The sequence below is a fragment of the Nicotiana attenuata genome, chromosome 11 (genome assembly GCF_001879085.1).
Source record: "Nicotiana attenuata strain UT chromosome 11, NIATTr2, whole genome shotgun sequence".
In the NCBI taxonomy this organism is placed as follows: domain Eukaryota; kingdom Viridiplantae; phylum Streptophyta; class Magnoliopsida; order Solanales; family Solanaceae; genus Nicotiana; species Nicotiana attenuata.
The window spans coordinates 54,435,782-54,450,846 of NC_031999.1; the positions used below are offsets into that span (position 1 = coordinate 54,435,782).

Consider the following 15,065-nt stretch of genomic DNA (forward strand, 5'->3'; position numbering starts at 1 on the left):
ATTAAGATCTGAATAATTAAGATTCAGGCTTTAAAAACAAACGCACTTAATATCTGAGATCTGAATGATTAAGATTCAGACATGCATTAAGTGCAAACAAATGAGGCCTTAGAGTGGCTACCTGATGTAATTTCTATACTAAAATATAATATGTTAGAGTGGCTACCTGGTGTCATTTCTATACTATATATAAAGATATACTATGGATATCAAACTTAAGAGGCCTAAACGAATAAATTGACGTCAATGCCCCAATTTGGATCTATTCGGCCAGAACTTGCTCGGGTAGTTATCAGCTTCCATCATCTTTTTTCTGTGACGAATTCATGTAAGGTTCAAAAAACTGTCAACTTCCACTTTTGTCTTTCTCTGTGAACTTTTACCAGTTAATATACATTACTATTTTCCTTTTCCCCCTTCATTTGGTGATTTGATTATTCAAAGAGTTGATTTGAGTGGTAACTGAGGTGGTATTATAGTTGAGTTTCTATTGTATGACCTGTTTGATAAAATGCCTATTAGATCTTGTGGGGTTTATTCAATGTTAAAGTCACAATTTGAGCTTGAAAACGTGTGTGTACTACTATTAGTTAGTCATGTGATTTTATTTGAGCTAATTTTGCACTTGAGAAATATATTGTTGCTCACATTTGCATATACAGAAATCAGTTGCATTCAAAAGGCGTTGCTCTTAAATTTTTTGAGGGTGTTAGGTTTATAAGGCTTTGGAAGAGAAGAAATGTTAGGAGAGGATAAGAAGGAATTTTAATTTGCTTTATTTCTCATATAATAGCAGCTGAATAGAAAATTTCTCATTTACGTGAGAACTGAATTCCACTAAGCATAGCTGGTCCCAATTGAGCCGAGGGTCTATTCGAAACAACCTCTCTATCTTTATAAGGTAGGTGTAAGGTCTGCGTGCAACTACCCCCAAGACCCCATTTATGGGATTACAATGGTTTTTTTTTTGTTGTTGTTGTTGCTATATAGCTGGTCCCAATTTTCCAGATAAATGAGTGCTGCGTGTAAAAGTAGTTCTATAGTGCTGCAATCTGAAATGTTTCTCTTGTTTCCCCTTCATCCTAAGTTAGATTATTTAGTGAAGTGCTTATAAAAAGAAAGTGAAATTATAACTTTGCCTATATAGAAATCTTTCACCAATTGTTATGTTCGACTCTGAATTTAAATTATTCTTAAGTGTAAGCTAACTCTAACTTTTAGTAAACATGTTTAAATTGCAGAACATGTGCTTGGTGAAAAGTCCTTCCAAACAAACATATGTGATTACTCAAAACTCATTGATGAAGTGCTATTTTTTTGTTACTTCAGTTGGTTCATATCTTTCTGTTCTATAGAGACCAATGAAGGCTAAAGAAATAATAGCTCCTATTAACAAGGGAATTGATTCCAGATTGTGCATTTAATTTGAATGATCTGATGTTTTTTGACTGAACATTGTCCTGCTATGTGCATAGTGTGGTTCATTATCTCATCGTACTAGTGTGAAATTTATTGTGCTTTTCTCTTCATCGATGAACTGATATAGTGTAGCTGGACTTGTTGATTGAGAGACCTTTTGTAAGCTGAAAAAATGGTGGGCTGGCAACGGCATCTTCAGTGCATGCTTCATCAAGCTGGGAAGAGATGTCAACAAAGTCGAACTGTTCCTTTAAATTCATATTATCACTCAAAGTCATCTCTAGTGCTTGGTAATGGTTGTTTTTCTGTTTACGCTTGATGAATTGATTTTGCTGACATCTCACAGTGAATAGTTAATGCGACCTGTCAATAGAAGCACGCCAAGTTAGGGTTCAGGGTTGTGTTCACTGTCTTCCTTCAGTTGCTTTTCCTTTTTTATTTCTCAAGTCATATATCAACTTTTGATGGTTGAGCAACATGTAATTTCTAGGTGAGGCACCTTACTTACCAAGCTTGCGGAATACGGTTTCATCTGGCATCTCAAGGCCGTTATACCAGTATCTACAGCATTTGGTAATGTTACAATATCATTTATTTCATATACGTATGTGGCCTTGTATAGTGAATTGAGGTGGCATTGTGGCCGTGAATCTTTATCCCACCATTTTTTGTTTTTCTTTAATAAACTTTTGTTGTTTTGATTTCTCATAGTCGAAACAACATATCATATTGCATACTATCTATTTTACAAAACATTCTATTTGTAGTGTTACAGGTGCTTGCCTAAGCAGTAACTGAGTGAGCCTGTTTATTTAAAATATAGCACCTTCACAGGTTATGTCTATTTATATATCATGTTTTAGTTCAATATAAACTCGTTTTCTAATCCTTTATGGTCGTGCAATCAACTATTTCCCAATTGGTATATTTATAAACCCATCTGTACATAAAATTCCTGTAATATACATGACGATACTTATATTACAGGTTTTCTATTAGGAATTAAAATCACCGTTTCATCATTTTTTTAGGTTTTCTCATATTTACAAAAGCCATTTCCGAGAATGTGTAGCCAGTTTGACAGCTATCCTTCACATCAAATATGCAAGTTTAGATGGCTACAGTTTGTGACTCTTTGTTATCTTCGATTACAATCACTGCTTCTCTGCATGCTGTATTTGTAGAACATTTTTCCTATTAAATAAAATTCAAATTAGTTAAACTGTTTCATAGTTCTAAATGTTGCTTTTTTCTCTTCTTTTCCTATTTTTTTTCCTGATTAGGGGCTCTCTAGTTCAAGGACCTTACTTGCAGACTCAACCACACCAATTTCTTCCCCATTAACACCGCTTCTAACATCAAATACTGGAAATAAAGAAGCTGAGAAAGCAACTTCTAAACCTTCAACAGTTCAAGCAGTTTTGAAGGGGATAAAACAGGTATGAAATGTCACAGCCTTTTAGATATGGTGAATATCTAATTTACCTCACACATTAGCAGAATTTACATGATGAGTTACGATATGGTGAGTAAATGTGGTTACAGAGAGTCTTGTCATTCTTATTAACTAATCTCCTGGTAAACTTCCTTTTCTTTTTGGAAAGTAATCTCCCAGTTACTTGATTACATATTAAATCTGCCGACCTCTATGTTTTAGACTGGTACTTGATAAAGTCTTTTAGAATATTGCTCAAGCTTTTATGTAAATTAGGAGGCAAAGCCTGCTGATTTAGCAACATGACAGGGAATACTACTTTATATCCTGCAGTATATGAGAACAAAGGAGAATGTTAGGATTTTAGAATGTCTTAGCACTTGTTCTGACTGGTTCTTGATTCAATATTTTTGGTACTGGGGAGGACAGTGTGATTAAAAATGCAAATATGAGGTAATATTGAAAAATAGAGACTTTATATGAATACATATATATTTTGTTTCATGCTGTTTGTGTAAGCAGACTTTTGTCCCATTGGAATGCATGTGACAATTGGGGCCTGTCTTAGGTATTGTTCTGATGCAATTTATAACTTAGTGAAAGAATACTTTGCTCCAACAAAATTGTTGGGACCTGATTGTTTCATCGATCCCCATTTTTAAAGTATTGCTTAATCTCCTTTTTTGTTTCTTTTTTACTTGACGAGTTTCGATTCTTTTTCTTTTACTCCTTCGTTCTGTCAAAAATCTCTTTCCTACCCAAAAAAAGAGTGAGGAATCTTACCATGCCCTCCTTTGATTTCTATGATACATGTCCCTTTCAGAGCCCAAAGAAGATCAATTTGGTTGCAGCATTAGTTCGTGGGATGCGTGTTGAAGATGCATTACTGCAGTTGCAAGTGACTGTAAAACGAGCTTCCAAAACTGTCTATCAGGTGAGACTTCTGACAAGCGTCTTGTAGTTGCACGAAAAAAGATCAAAGGAAAGGAAATTGTTTCCTTTATGAATCATGCAACTATAGTTTATAAGCAGGCTCTAATTCAAAATTTAGTCTCGGCCTTAACGTTTCCTTCTTTATTAAGAGCATTCTCTAATGTGGCTACCAGATTTATACTGCGATAAAGAATTCTGTGTTGCATAGTAACCTCCATTGTAGTGCGACTCCCAAACACCACATTAGACCAACCTTAAAGTTGTAGGACTATTGCCAAACATGGCTCCTGAAGTCAAAAGATTATTTACAGTTCAGGTGTGATGTAATAGGAACCTTTCATTTTTTGTAGGTTATACATTCAGCTCGGGCAAATGCAACCCACAATTATGGATTTGATCCAGATCGTCTTCTTGTTGGTAAAAAAGGCAAACTGACGGTCTATGCTCTCCTCTTACTTCTAATGTTGGACTGATTCATTCTTTTCATATTTGGTGCAGCTGAGGCTTTTGTTGGGAAAGGACTTTTCAAAAAAAGGGTGTCCTACCATGCTAAAGGAAAGTGTGGAATAAAAGTGAGGCCAGAATGTAGACTGACCATTGTAGTTAGGGAGATAACTCCTGAGGAGGAGGCCGAGATAGCTAAGTTGAGAGTACACAATTTCAAGAAGATGACCAAACGCGAAAGGCGTCTAGTTCCTCATAAGCTCATTGAGACTACTCCAATATGGGACCGCAAAGGCAGAGCTAAGAGCAATGGACCAGGTGCTGCTGCTGCTTGAGCACAGTTATGTTGGTAGTTCAGCTTCACTAGAAAGCTCTATAGTTCCATAAAAATCAGTTTGGGATGAAATAATGTGCCTCTTGTCGGATTTCTTTTTCAAATGTTCTCTCTCATACATCCCTGGTAATAGCAGCTTAGGTCGAGATCTTCAGCTTAATTTGTAGGCACCTTCCTCCCTTTATTTTGCATCTCAAGTGCCTCAAACTTCATGTCCTTTTATGGCCTTTAGGGGTCGTTCGGTTTGGACAAGTTACGCTGTGATTAGTTATCCTGATATTATTTCTTATTGATTGTTTGGTATGTTGTATTAATCCTGGGATTGTCAATTTTACTGCTTTATCTTGGGATAACTTATCTTAGGATTACTATTCTAGCCTTTGGCAGGTATAAGTTATCATGATACGTAATGGCTTCCTGGCCACTTAGACTTGTAGGGCTTTTGAAAGCCGATACATGAACTTTGAATTTTTCCATTTGAACACTCGAACTTGACAGAATGAGTACTAATAAATACATCTAGTAGTGCGTGTATATCAATTGCGCTGACATGTACAACACGTCATATACTAGACTATTTATTACTTGACATGTGTTATTTGTGGGTCCTATTTCTAAATACTAAATAAGCAAAAAAGAAGTTACAAATTAAAAAAAGAAAAAGAAAGAGATAAAATGTAACGACCCGGCCGGTCGTTTTGAGAATTTATGCCCTGATCCCCTATTAAATGCTTCCCCTGTGTCTATTTCTGCTATTGTGATTTGCTGGGATGGTTCATTTTGAGTTTCGGAGTGTTTTGGGACACTTGGTCCCTAAATGAGAGTTTAAGTCTTAGAATTTGGACCGTAGTCGGAGCTGTGTGAAGACGGCCCCGAAATGGAACTCTGTCAATTCCGTTAACTCCTTTGGGTGATTTCGGGCTTAGGGGCGTGTCCGGATTGTGTTTTGGAAGTCCGTAGCTTATTTAGGCTTGAAATGGCGAAAGTTGAATTTTTGAAGTTTCGGGCCGATAGTGGAATTTTTGATATCGGGGTCGGAATCCGATTCCGGAAGTTGGAGTAGGTCCGTAGTGTTGAATATGACTTGTGTGCAAAATTTGGGGTCAATCGGATGTGGTTTGGTTGGTTTCGGCATCGGTTGTAGAATTTTGAGATTTCAAGTTCATTAGGTTTCGATTGGAGGGTGATTCGTGGTTTTAACGTTTTTTGATGTGATTTGAGGGCTCGACTAAGTTCGTATGATGTTTTAGGATTCGTCGGTATGTTTGGTTGAGGTCCCGGGGGCCTCGGGTGAGTTTCGGATGCTTAACGGGCTTGATTTGGACTTAGACAAATTTCTGAAGTTGCTGAACCTGATATAATCGCACCTGCGGATGAGGGACCGCAGGTGCGGTGCCGCAGAAGCGGCTGAGTGGACCGCGGAAGCAAAAATGGACTTGGGCATCAGGAACCGCAGATGCGGCCCCAGCCCGGATAAGTGATTTCCGCACCTGTGATGATTTTTCCGCAGGTGCAGGACCGCAGATGCGGTGGCCTTCTCGCAAAAGCGGGATCTCTGGCAGAAAAAGGGCCAAGTCGAGGGTTTTATCCCATTTTCAATTTTGGAACTTTTAGAGCTCGGTGGGAGGCGATTTCTTGAGAGATTTTGAAGAACTATTGGGTAACGAATTCTAACTCTAATTTGGTTCTAATACATTAATCTATTGCTGTTTTCCTCATCTAATTAAAGAATTTGAGGGTGGAAGTTCGGAAATGGGAGAAAAAGTTCCCCAATGGAAAAACTGAGTTTTGAATAGGAATTTGACGTCGGATTGCGATGATTTTTGTACGAGTGAACTCGTGAGTGAATGGGTGTTCATAATTTGTGATTTTTACCCGATTCCGACATGGGCCCGGGGAGGATTTTTGGGCATTTTTTTATTTTCTCGCCGTAACTTTAAATTTATTAGCTAAATTCGTTGCTTGTAGCTATATTTACGTTATGTAATTGATTTGATTAGATTTGGGCCACTCGGAATTGGATACTCGTGGCAAGAGCGTGATATCAGATTGATTTTGAGCTTGGTTCGAGGTTAGTGGCTTGCCTAACCTTGTGTGGGGAAACTCCCCTTAGGATTTTGGTACCGTTGTTGTATGAATGCCGTGTACGTGAGGTGACACGTGCGTACACGTGCTAATTGTTGAAAAATCCCATTTTCATTAAGTAACTGTCTATGTTTTCCTTTAAATTGAGCAATACTAGTATATGTAGCCTCCAGTTTAGCGTAGGAAAGCATGCTTACGTGCCTTAACTGTCTTATCTGCTTAACTTCCTACCTAGACTCTGTGTAGCATGTTTAGGGTAGGAATTACCTATTTCTTTGATACGAACTTGAATAGAACTATAGACTTTCTGATTGAGATTGTTGTGTATATTGATTTGGTTGTGTATCTATTTTGGGACTACAGAACGGTATTCCGGGAGATCCCCTTGCATGTTTACTTGGGACTACGGAACAGTATTTCGGGAGATCCCCCTGCACATTTATATTTGGGACTACGGGACGGTATCCCGGGAGATCCCCCTGCACATTTACGATTTGGACTATGGGACGGTATCTGGGAGATCCTCTGTACATTTACGTTTGGGACTACGGGATGGTATCTTGGGAGATCCCCTGTTGCTTTTTCTGTGTACTGAGTTATGATTTTTCCTGTGCTTTCATTTCATTGACTGTTAGCAATTATCTTCACTGCCATATTTCGTACTGTTTTATCTTGTTATGTATATAACTAGTAAGGCCCTGACCTGATCTCGTCACTACTCGATCGATGTTAGGCTTGGTACTTACTGGGTACCGCTGTGGTGTACTCATGCCCTTTCCTGCACATGTTTTTCGTGTGCAGATCCAGGTTCTTCTTCTCAGCCATACTTCCAGTGAGGCGAGACGATCCAGAGACTTCGAGGTATATCTGCCGCGTCCGCAGACCTAGTATTCCCTCTCTGCCTCCCTTCAGTTATAGACTTCTTGTATTTTTCTGTTTTTAGACTTCTGGAGTTAGAAACATCATGTACTTCTTTAGCTTGTGATTCATGAGATTCCGGGTTTTGGGAGTGTTATGTTCAGTTCGAGAGTGTTATTATTGTATATGCCAAGCGGCATTTTAAACTCCTTTATTATATTACCTGTTAATTGTTAGTTTCGTATCTTTATTTCATTTTCCGCAAATTGTTAGGCTTACCTAGTCGTAGAGACTTGGTGCCGTCACGACCGGTCACAGAGAGAGAACTTGGGTCGTGACAGAAAAAGACCTGAAGCTATTACTCCGTTCACCCACCTCTCCCTTCTTCTCCGTACACACCCACTTCCATCCTTTCCTTATTTTTATACTTCTTCTTTCTCTTTTTCTTCAGTATTCTTTCTCTCTCTTATTTCTAAATCAAATTCACAACACCACTATGGGAATTCCAGAAAAAATCAATAGGAATTTATGGTTCTAGAGAGCTTCGAAAATCTCATATTTGAGGACAAAAGGCACCAATTTCCCAATTTACTTGGTAATATGATGGACCTTGGATGCGAGAGCTACAAAAATCAAACTCCATCACTTCCAATGCAACTCTCAGAGGAAATTCCGGTGATGATATCTAATCGGACGGCATCAACTTGCAGCACCGTGCTTTAAAAGTTCAGGCGGCTCGGAAAAATAGACGCCTCACCAAGTCTTCTAAAACATAACGCCGGTTATTTCTCCGTGAAACCCCTCATGGATACATTCTGTTCTAACTCACCATTGCCCCGCCATTTTTGTTACAGCCGTGGATGTAGTTTCAGCACCTGGATGTAATTTCCTTTTCTTTTTCATTTTTTAATTTTTTTTCCTATTAATAAAGTATTTTCTTTAATCAGATTATTGCATTCACGCACATTTTCTGCGTGACTGACATGCATTTTGTCCACATCAAATTTGTCACTGTCACATGGTCATGGTCAACGGTCAAATGTGTATATTAGTTAAGTGAATCATGAGTTCGAGTGTTCCAATGGGAAAATCCAAAGTTTATGTATCAGCTTTCAAAAGCCCTACAAGTCTAAGTGGCCAGGAAGCCATTACGCTATTTTTAATCCTGAGATAACTTATGCAACGATTAGTAACCAAACAAGAGATAAGGCGATACTAAATTTTATTTCAGAATTATTTTTGCTTATCCATCACACAAATTGACCCCTTAAAGTACTTAGATGGTGATACTAAATATATGCAAAGTAGGACAATTGCTCCTACTACAAACAATCAAATAATTGATGATGAGAATTTCATGTGTGTTTTTCTATGTTTCTTTCTTAAAAAAGGGCAGTCCGGTGCACTAAGCTCCCGCTATGCGCGAGGTCTTGGGAAAGGCCGGACGGCAAGGATCTATTGTACGCAGCCTTACCTTATATTTCTGCAAGAGATTGTTTTCATGGCTCGAGCCCATGACCTCCTGGTCACATAACAACAACTTTATTAGTTACGCCAAGGCTGCACTTCAAGTGTGGATTCTTGAGTCATGTAACTAAGGCTAAAATGAGAATTGCATTGTTAAATAATTTTTAAATATAAAAGTGTGATTATCCTTTTAAAACAAACTAAAAGGAAATGTGTACCACACCACATAAGTGGATGAACAAAATATAGGAAGCAATAGGAAAATGTCAACAGTCAACTTCGAGAAAATTATTTGCATTTCATGTTTACACCAAATTAATAAATATCCTACACATATTTATCACTTGATTTTGATTAAATTTTAATTTGTTTGATGTAAACAGGGTAAATATTTAGTTTGAAGTTGGGGTAATTTGATAATTTTACTAAAATTGTGGGGGAATATATTCAAATATTGATAGCGGAAATCCATTCTTCTTATCTCTCTATTGTTCCCGCTGAAGCAGGGCTATTTGCTTCGTTCTCGTTCATCGGAAGCTTCTTCTCTCCACCGCCGCCGACCACCGAGGATTCCGCCGTCTCTAACTAAATTTCACTAGCCTAAATTGCCATTATCAGGTACTATTAATTTTGAAGCCTTTTCAGATTCCTGTTTCTTTAGACTTTGTTTCAACTTAAATCTGTATTAAAACGTTTGGAATGAGCTTTCTCATACTTATTCTTTTGGAAGATTGAAATATAGAAATAATCGATGGCGCATAGGTTGCTGAGAGATGCAGAAGCTGATGGATGGGAACGATCTGATTTCCCTATTATATGCGAGTCGTGTCTTGGCGACAGTCCTTACGTGCGGATGGTAATTTTTTGGCTCAATTTTTGTTGTTATAGAGCTCGTGAATGATATTAGGGTTTATTATTTTCTCGTCATTGTGAATTTTGAAGCAGAATTGCAGTGTTATGATTATTAGTGCCTTTGGTTGCTTGGCTGCTAATCGAAAAAGAGTTTAAGTTCTACGCCCCAGTGGGTGTCAGAAATGTTTACAGAATCTGGTCCTAATTAAACATTTAGTAATCAGTAACCTAGTAAAAATGGTAACTAACCTTGTACAACAGATTGAAATTCGTTGATGATAGCACCCAAGGGTGTGACCTAGTGGTCAATCATCAATGAAGTGAGAAGAGAACCATGAGGTCTTATGTTCAAATCCCAGCGGAGGCAAACAACACTGAGTGATTTGTTCCCATCTACCTAAGCCGTGGTGGGCTGAGTTACTGGGTACCTGCAGGTACCCAGTGGAGTAGTCGAGGTGTGCCGAAACTGGCTCAGACACCACCGTCATAAAAAATAAATAAATTCCATTGACAGTTTAAATAACTTAAATCCATTAAGAAATTACTAGAGGAAAGTTTCATATTTGCACTGCTCCAATCTGCTACTGATGTGAAGTGTAGAAAACCGTATTCGGCAAAGAAGTTGCGAAAATTCTGGCCATAGTTTTAGGTGATTATAGGTGCGAAGAGGCTAGAACAGATGGATATTGAGGATTCATATAACCAACAACAAAGTTTGGGATTGAGGCATAGTTGAATGATTGGTTGATTGTTATGGTTCTAGGTGAATATAGTATTGTTACTTTTGAATACATCTGAAAGTTCATTTTCAGAAATTCTTGGGTAAATTTTTAAGAATTCCGAAGAAATTATTTATTTTGCATACCCCAATTTTATTAATACAGTAGGAATAACTAATAACCGTGGAAAATTTGTGTTCCATTGTGCAAAAGTAAGTTAAGAAGGATATCTTTATTCAATTTTAAAAGGGTAAATCTGTCATCAATCTTGATGAAAGGTCGCAGCCCCATTTCGAAATCGTATGGGATTAAGTTATATGTAACATGTATTTCTTCCTTAAGAATGTGAAATATGTGGGGATGTGGTTGGATCCTTCGATGGAGGTACCACAGCTTAATTTTTTCTCCAAATTCCTTGGTGAAGTGTGAATTGGTAAGAACTGTTAATTTCAGTTCGCAGTTATTTAATTGCTTGGTTTTGTGCAAGCTTCAGCAAACTGTATTTTAAATTCCATTTACACATAGTTAGGTGGGGGCACTTCCATTCGAATCGTTGTGGCAGTCTGAAAGAGCTCTATCTTGGACCTTTGTCTATTTATAGCTTGTCCTGATTCACTGCTACTTTTCGGCTATGTTGCTCGGACTCTCCGAAAATGTTGCCGGGTGCATGTCGGATCCTCCAAAAATAGTGTATTTTTGGAGGATCCGACACGGGTGCGGTAACATTTTAGAGAGTCCGCGGAACATAGCTTTTCGGCACATTGTTACGATATTGACTCTCTTCATATAGTTGTAAGGATTAATTCCTTTCAAGATTATCTCTAGTTTGGCAGTAGGATCAGTCTGATGTTTGACTTTGTTTCAGCTGCACGTTCTCTACTTTAATCTTTCTTTCTCCAACTTCACTATCTGACTTTTGATCTTGTTATGGATTTTGTACAGACAAAAGCAGATTATGACAAGGAGTGCAAGATCTGCACGCGACCCTTCACAGTGTTTAGGTGGAGGCCTGGTCGGGATGCAAGATACAAAAAGACTGAGATCTGTCAGACCTGCAGCAAATTAAAGAATGTTTGTCAAGTTTGCCTATTGGATCTTGAATATGGTTTGCCAGTTCAGGTCCGAGACACTGCTCTCAGTATCAACTCGAATGATGCCATCCCGAAGAGTGACGTAAATAGAGAATATTTTGCAGAGGAACACGACCGCAGGGTATGTGAATTACTAAGTGGGAGCACAATTTATTGTTATGACGTGCTTTTTAACTCATTACTTGCATGTCATTTTAATTTATTCATATAAATAAGTACATAGAATGATTTCGCTGAAGTGTTAGCCCCTCTCTTTTGTTTTTGTTTTTCAAAACTGAATTTACTTTCTTAAAGAGGACATATACTTACCAGTAATACTTTTGAGTGTCTTCCCACCCCACCCCCTCCCAAAAAAGGCGAGACGTTGATACTGCAAATGGACAACAACACTTGATTGATAAGTGTCCAAATTTTGAGCTTAAATTATTTTAAGCTTAAGTTTTGACAATTTTGGAAGCTGTCTTTATTATTGGTCTTGTCACTCTCCCCCCTTCCCCCAGATCTTGCAGGGAATAACTTAGGGATGGCGTACTTTTGAGATTAGGAGGAAGAGATTAAACCTGGTGAAACCAAGGGTTTATAAAACTTAAAAGAAGCACGTTGACAAAAAAGCTGATGTTTGTGATGCTTTTCTTTTTACATTTTGGTTTTCCCCGAAGTCATAGTTTAATTTTTGACCAGGCAAGAGCTGGTATTGATTATGAATCTTCATTTGGGAAAGTCCGTCCAAATGACACTATCATGAAGCTTCAAAGAACAAGTCCATACTACAAGAGAAATCGGGCACATGTTTGCAGTTTCTATATACGTGGTCAATGTACAAGAGGTCTGGAGTGTCCTTACAGGCATGAGATGCCTGAGACAGGAGAGTTGTCACAGCAAAATATTAAAGACCGTTACTATGGGTATGTCGAACCTATTTCTTTATTGCTGATGTGAAATTCTCCTCTTTCCATTGATGCTCACATATCTGTGTTGACATGTTTCTGATAGGGTGTTGGATCTTAAATTTAGTGGTTGGGTGAGAGAAGGGTGGTTCACTTTTCTGTTGATAAGTCCACGGAGGCTAACTTGTCACTGTAATACGCTATCTGTTTTCCTTAGCTGCAATGCTAATATAGGATGACGGACAGTGTTGTATGCATGACCACCAGATATTATATAAAATAGCACCCTCATACAAGTGGGAGAAAAATAGGTAATAACCTGGAGCTTAGGCCTCCTCTTTTTATCATGTAAGAAGGAATGAAGGAGAAGCAAATCAACTCAAGTGAAATATATCTCAATATGTGAAGACAGTAACTTGGACTTGGTCAAGTCAGGAGGCAAATAGCTTGTCTTGAGTCGCTCTTTTAACCTCGTTGAAATAAAAAAAACAATATCATATGTGAACATGTAAATACCTCAAATCTGACATTTAAGTCCTGCTGTCAATATACTGTATAGCTTTTTCATAGTTTTTACAGCTAAAAAATGCTGATGTGTTGTAATTGCTTTTCTACTGCTGGCAGTTTATTCCTAACTTTTTCAGTGGCTTATTCCTTTCTGGTTTCTTAGTCCCTTCCGCTTGTATATTGGTTATGCCTTCCTTAATTATCTTTAGTTACTATGCCTGTTCAAATCCTTGCATCATACAACCAGCGGAAGTCTAAGAAGAAAATTTTGGGTGAATGCTTTTTCATGCGTTTCAATATTTGGTTAAGGTTTGACCAAAAACTGGAGGATTATTGAATTAGCAAGGATCCTTGTTACAACCCAGTCAACTCCGTGGTTATCAACATAACTAAGTTAGATGCGTAAATATAGAAAAATACCATTGTCACATAAGCAATCAGTGAAATACTCTATGCACTTTCGAAACACACCTTACCTTGTCTCTCCATGGTTACATGATGACTAGGCTGTTTACTGATGGCATCAATTTGCTGGTCACTTTTCTTTTGCTTATCTTTGTTGTGTTGGTTGTATGGAAGAATCCATGTATTTGTGACACTGTGATTTGTGGTTTGTAGTGACTATAAAATGTCTGCTACATATATTTTGTCCTCTTCTACAAAGATCTATTTTGTCCTACATTGTTCTCCAACTTAAAGTGAAAAAATGATTTGTATTACTATCTTGCTGAATGTTCTTTGGCTCATATTGTTTTCAACTGATAAGTTTCTACTGTGCTGTAATGCTTGCAGAGTCAATGATCCAGTGGCTTTAAAGCTACTGAATAAAGCAGGTGAAATGCCTTCATTGGAGGCCCCTGACGACGAGAGCATTAGAACCCTCTATGTGGGTGGTGTTGATGCAAGAATCACCGAACAGGACCTTAGGGACCACTTTTATGCACATGGTGAAATTGAGTCCATCAAAATGGTGGTCCAGCGTGGTTGTGCTTTCGTAACTTACACAACCAGAGAAGGTGCAGAGAAGGCAGCTGAGGAACTAGCAAACAAGCTGGTGATAAAGGGCCTGAGACTGAAGCTACTCTGGGGGAGACCTCAAGCACCCAAGCCAGAGTCCGAGGTCCCTGATGAAGCAAGGCAGCAGGCAGCTGTGACTCACAGTGGATTGCTGCCTAGGGCAGTCATATCACAGCAGCAGAATCAGCCTTTTCAGCCACCAGGAACTCAGGACCAACCCCCATCCATGCCTTACTTCAATATACCCCCGATGCCTCAGCAAGACAGACCATATTATCCATCAATGGATCCACAAAGGATGGGTGCCCTAGTTCAATCCCAGGAGGGGGCTTCTAGTTCAGCTACGGGGTCAGGTCCTGGTGAAAATAAGAGTGGTTCTGAGAATCAACAAGGACAACGTCATGCATATCCACATGGGCTACCACCTCAAGGTCAATTTTACCCGCCTTATTATCCACCCTATGGGTATATGCCACCACCTCCTCCACCTTATCAACAGTATCCTCCTCAACCTTATCAAGCTACAGCACCCCCACCACCTGGCGGTCAGCAATCCGCACATCTGCAGCCGCCTCAGTCAGCAGCAGCAGCCGCACAACAGCCTTAATCTTTGCAGTTTTGTTAGGCATCTGCAATCAGGAAGATCAATGTAAACATGGCCAGCATCTCTGTTACTGCTGAAAGTTGTCTGTACTCTTTTAGCCATTTTGAATTAAGTATTGATTCTGTTGTGCCAATGAAATTTTTTGGTGTTAGGTTTCTCGTCACTGCCAATTTGGTTCTGTTCAAGTTTCCTACACTATGACCTCATTTAACCCTTTCAGCTCCTGGGCAAACCGCAATTTACCCCCTCTTTTTTTTTTCTTTTCCTTCATAGAAGTCCCCCGCGGTTTTTATGAATTTTATATTTGTGCTTGGCATGATGCTACTCTTTTCTCCCTTTGTCTTATTGTCCTTTGTCTCCTTCTTGTTTCTTTCCTCCCCCTATTTCTTCTTCTTCTCCCTTCTCTTCCTCTC

The 15,065-nt window shown here is 38.6% G+C and overlaps 2 protein-coding genes across 4 annotated transcripts; both read left to right on the top strand.

Moving 5' to 3' along the window:
- On the top strand, nt 221–4,922 carry LOC109234567 (50S ribosomal protein L22, chloroplastic-like). 3 transcript variants are annotated; one of them, XM_019400598.1, is made up of 7 exons: nt 245–328; nt 1,547–1,709; nt 1,910–1,992; nt 2,703–2,858; nt 3,678–3,788; nt 4,138–4,204; nt 4,286–4,922. In XM_019400598.1, exons 2-7 carry the CDS (start codon nt 1,592–1,594, stop codon nt 4,564–4,566), a joined length of 816 nt encoding a protein of 271 aa, XP_019256143.1. In that variant the 5' UTR covers nt 245–328; nt 1,547–1,591; the 3' UTR covers nt 4,567–4,922. The 3 variants fall into 3 exon arrangements, with proteins under 3 accessions (XP_019256145.1, XP_019256143.1, XP_019256144.1); XM_019400599.1 differs by having other exon boundaries at nt 256–328; nt 1,552–1,709; XM_019400600.1 differs by lacking the exon at nt 1,547–1,709 and having other exon boundaries at nt 221–328.
- On the top strand, nt 9,418–14,971 carry LOC109234568 (zinc finger CCCH domain-containing protein 49-like). Its single transcript, XM_019400601.1, has 5 exons — nt 9,418–9,593; nt 9,706–9,831; nt 11,489–11,758; nt 12,319–12,542; nt 13,824–14,971. The coding sequence occupies exons 2-5, from the start codon at nt 9,727–9,729 to the stop codon at nt 14,653–14,655; spliced, it is 1,431 nt and encodes a 476-aa protein (XP_019256146.1). The 5' UTR covers nt 9,418–9,593; nt 9,706–9,726; the 3' UTR covers nt 14,656–14,971.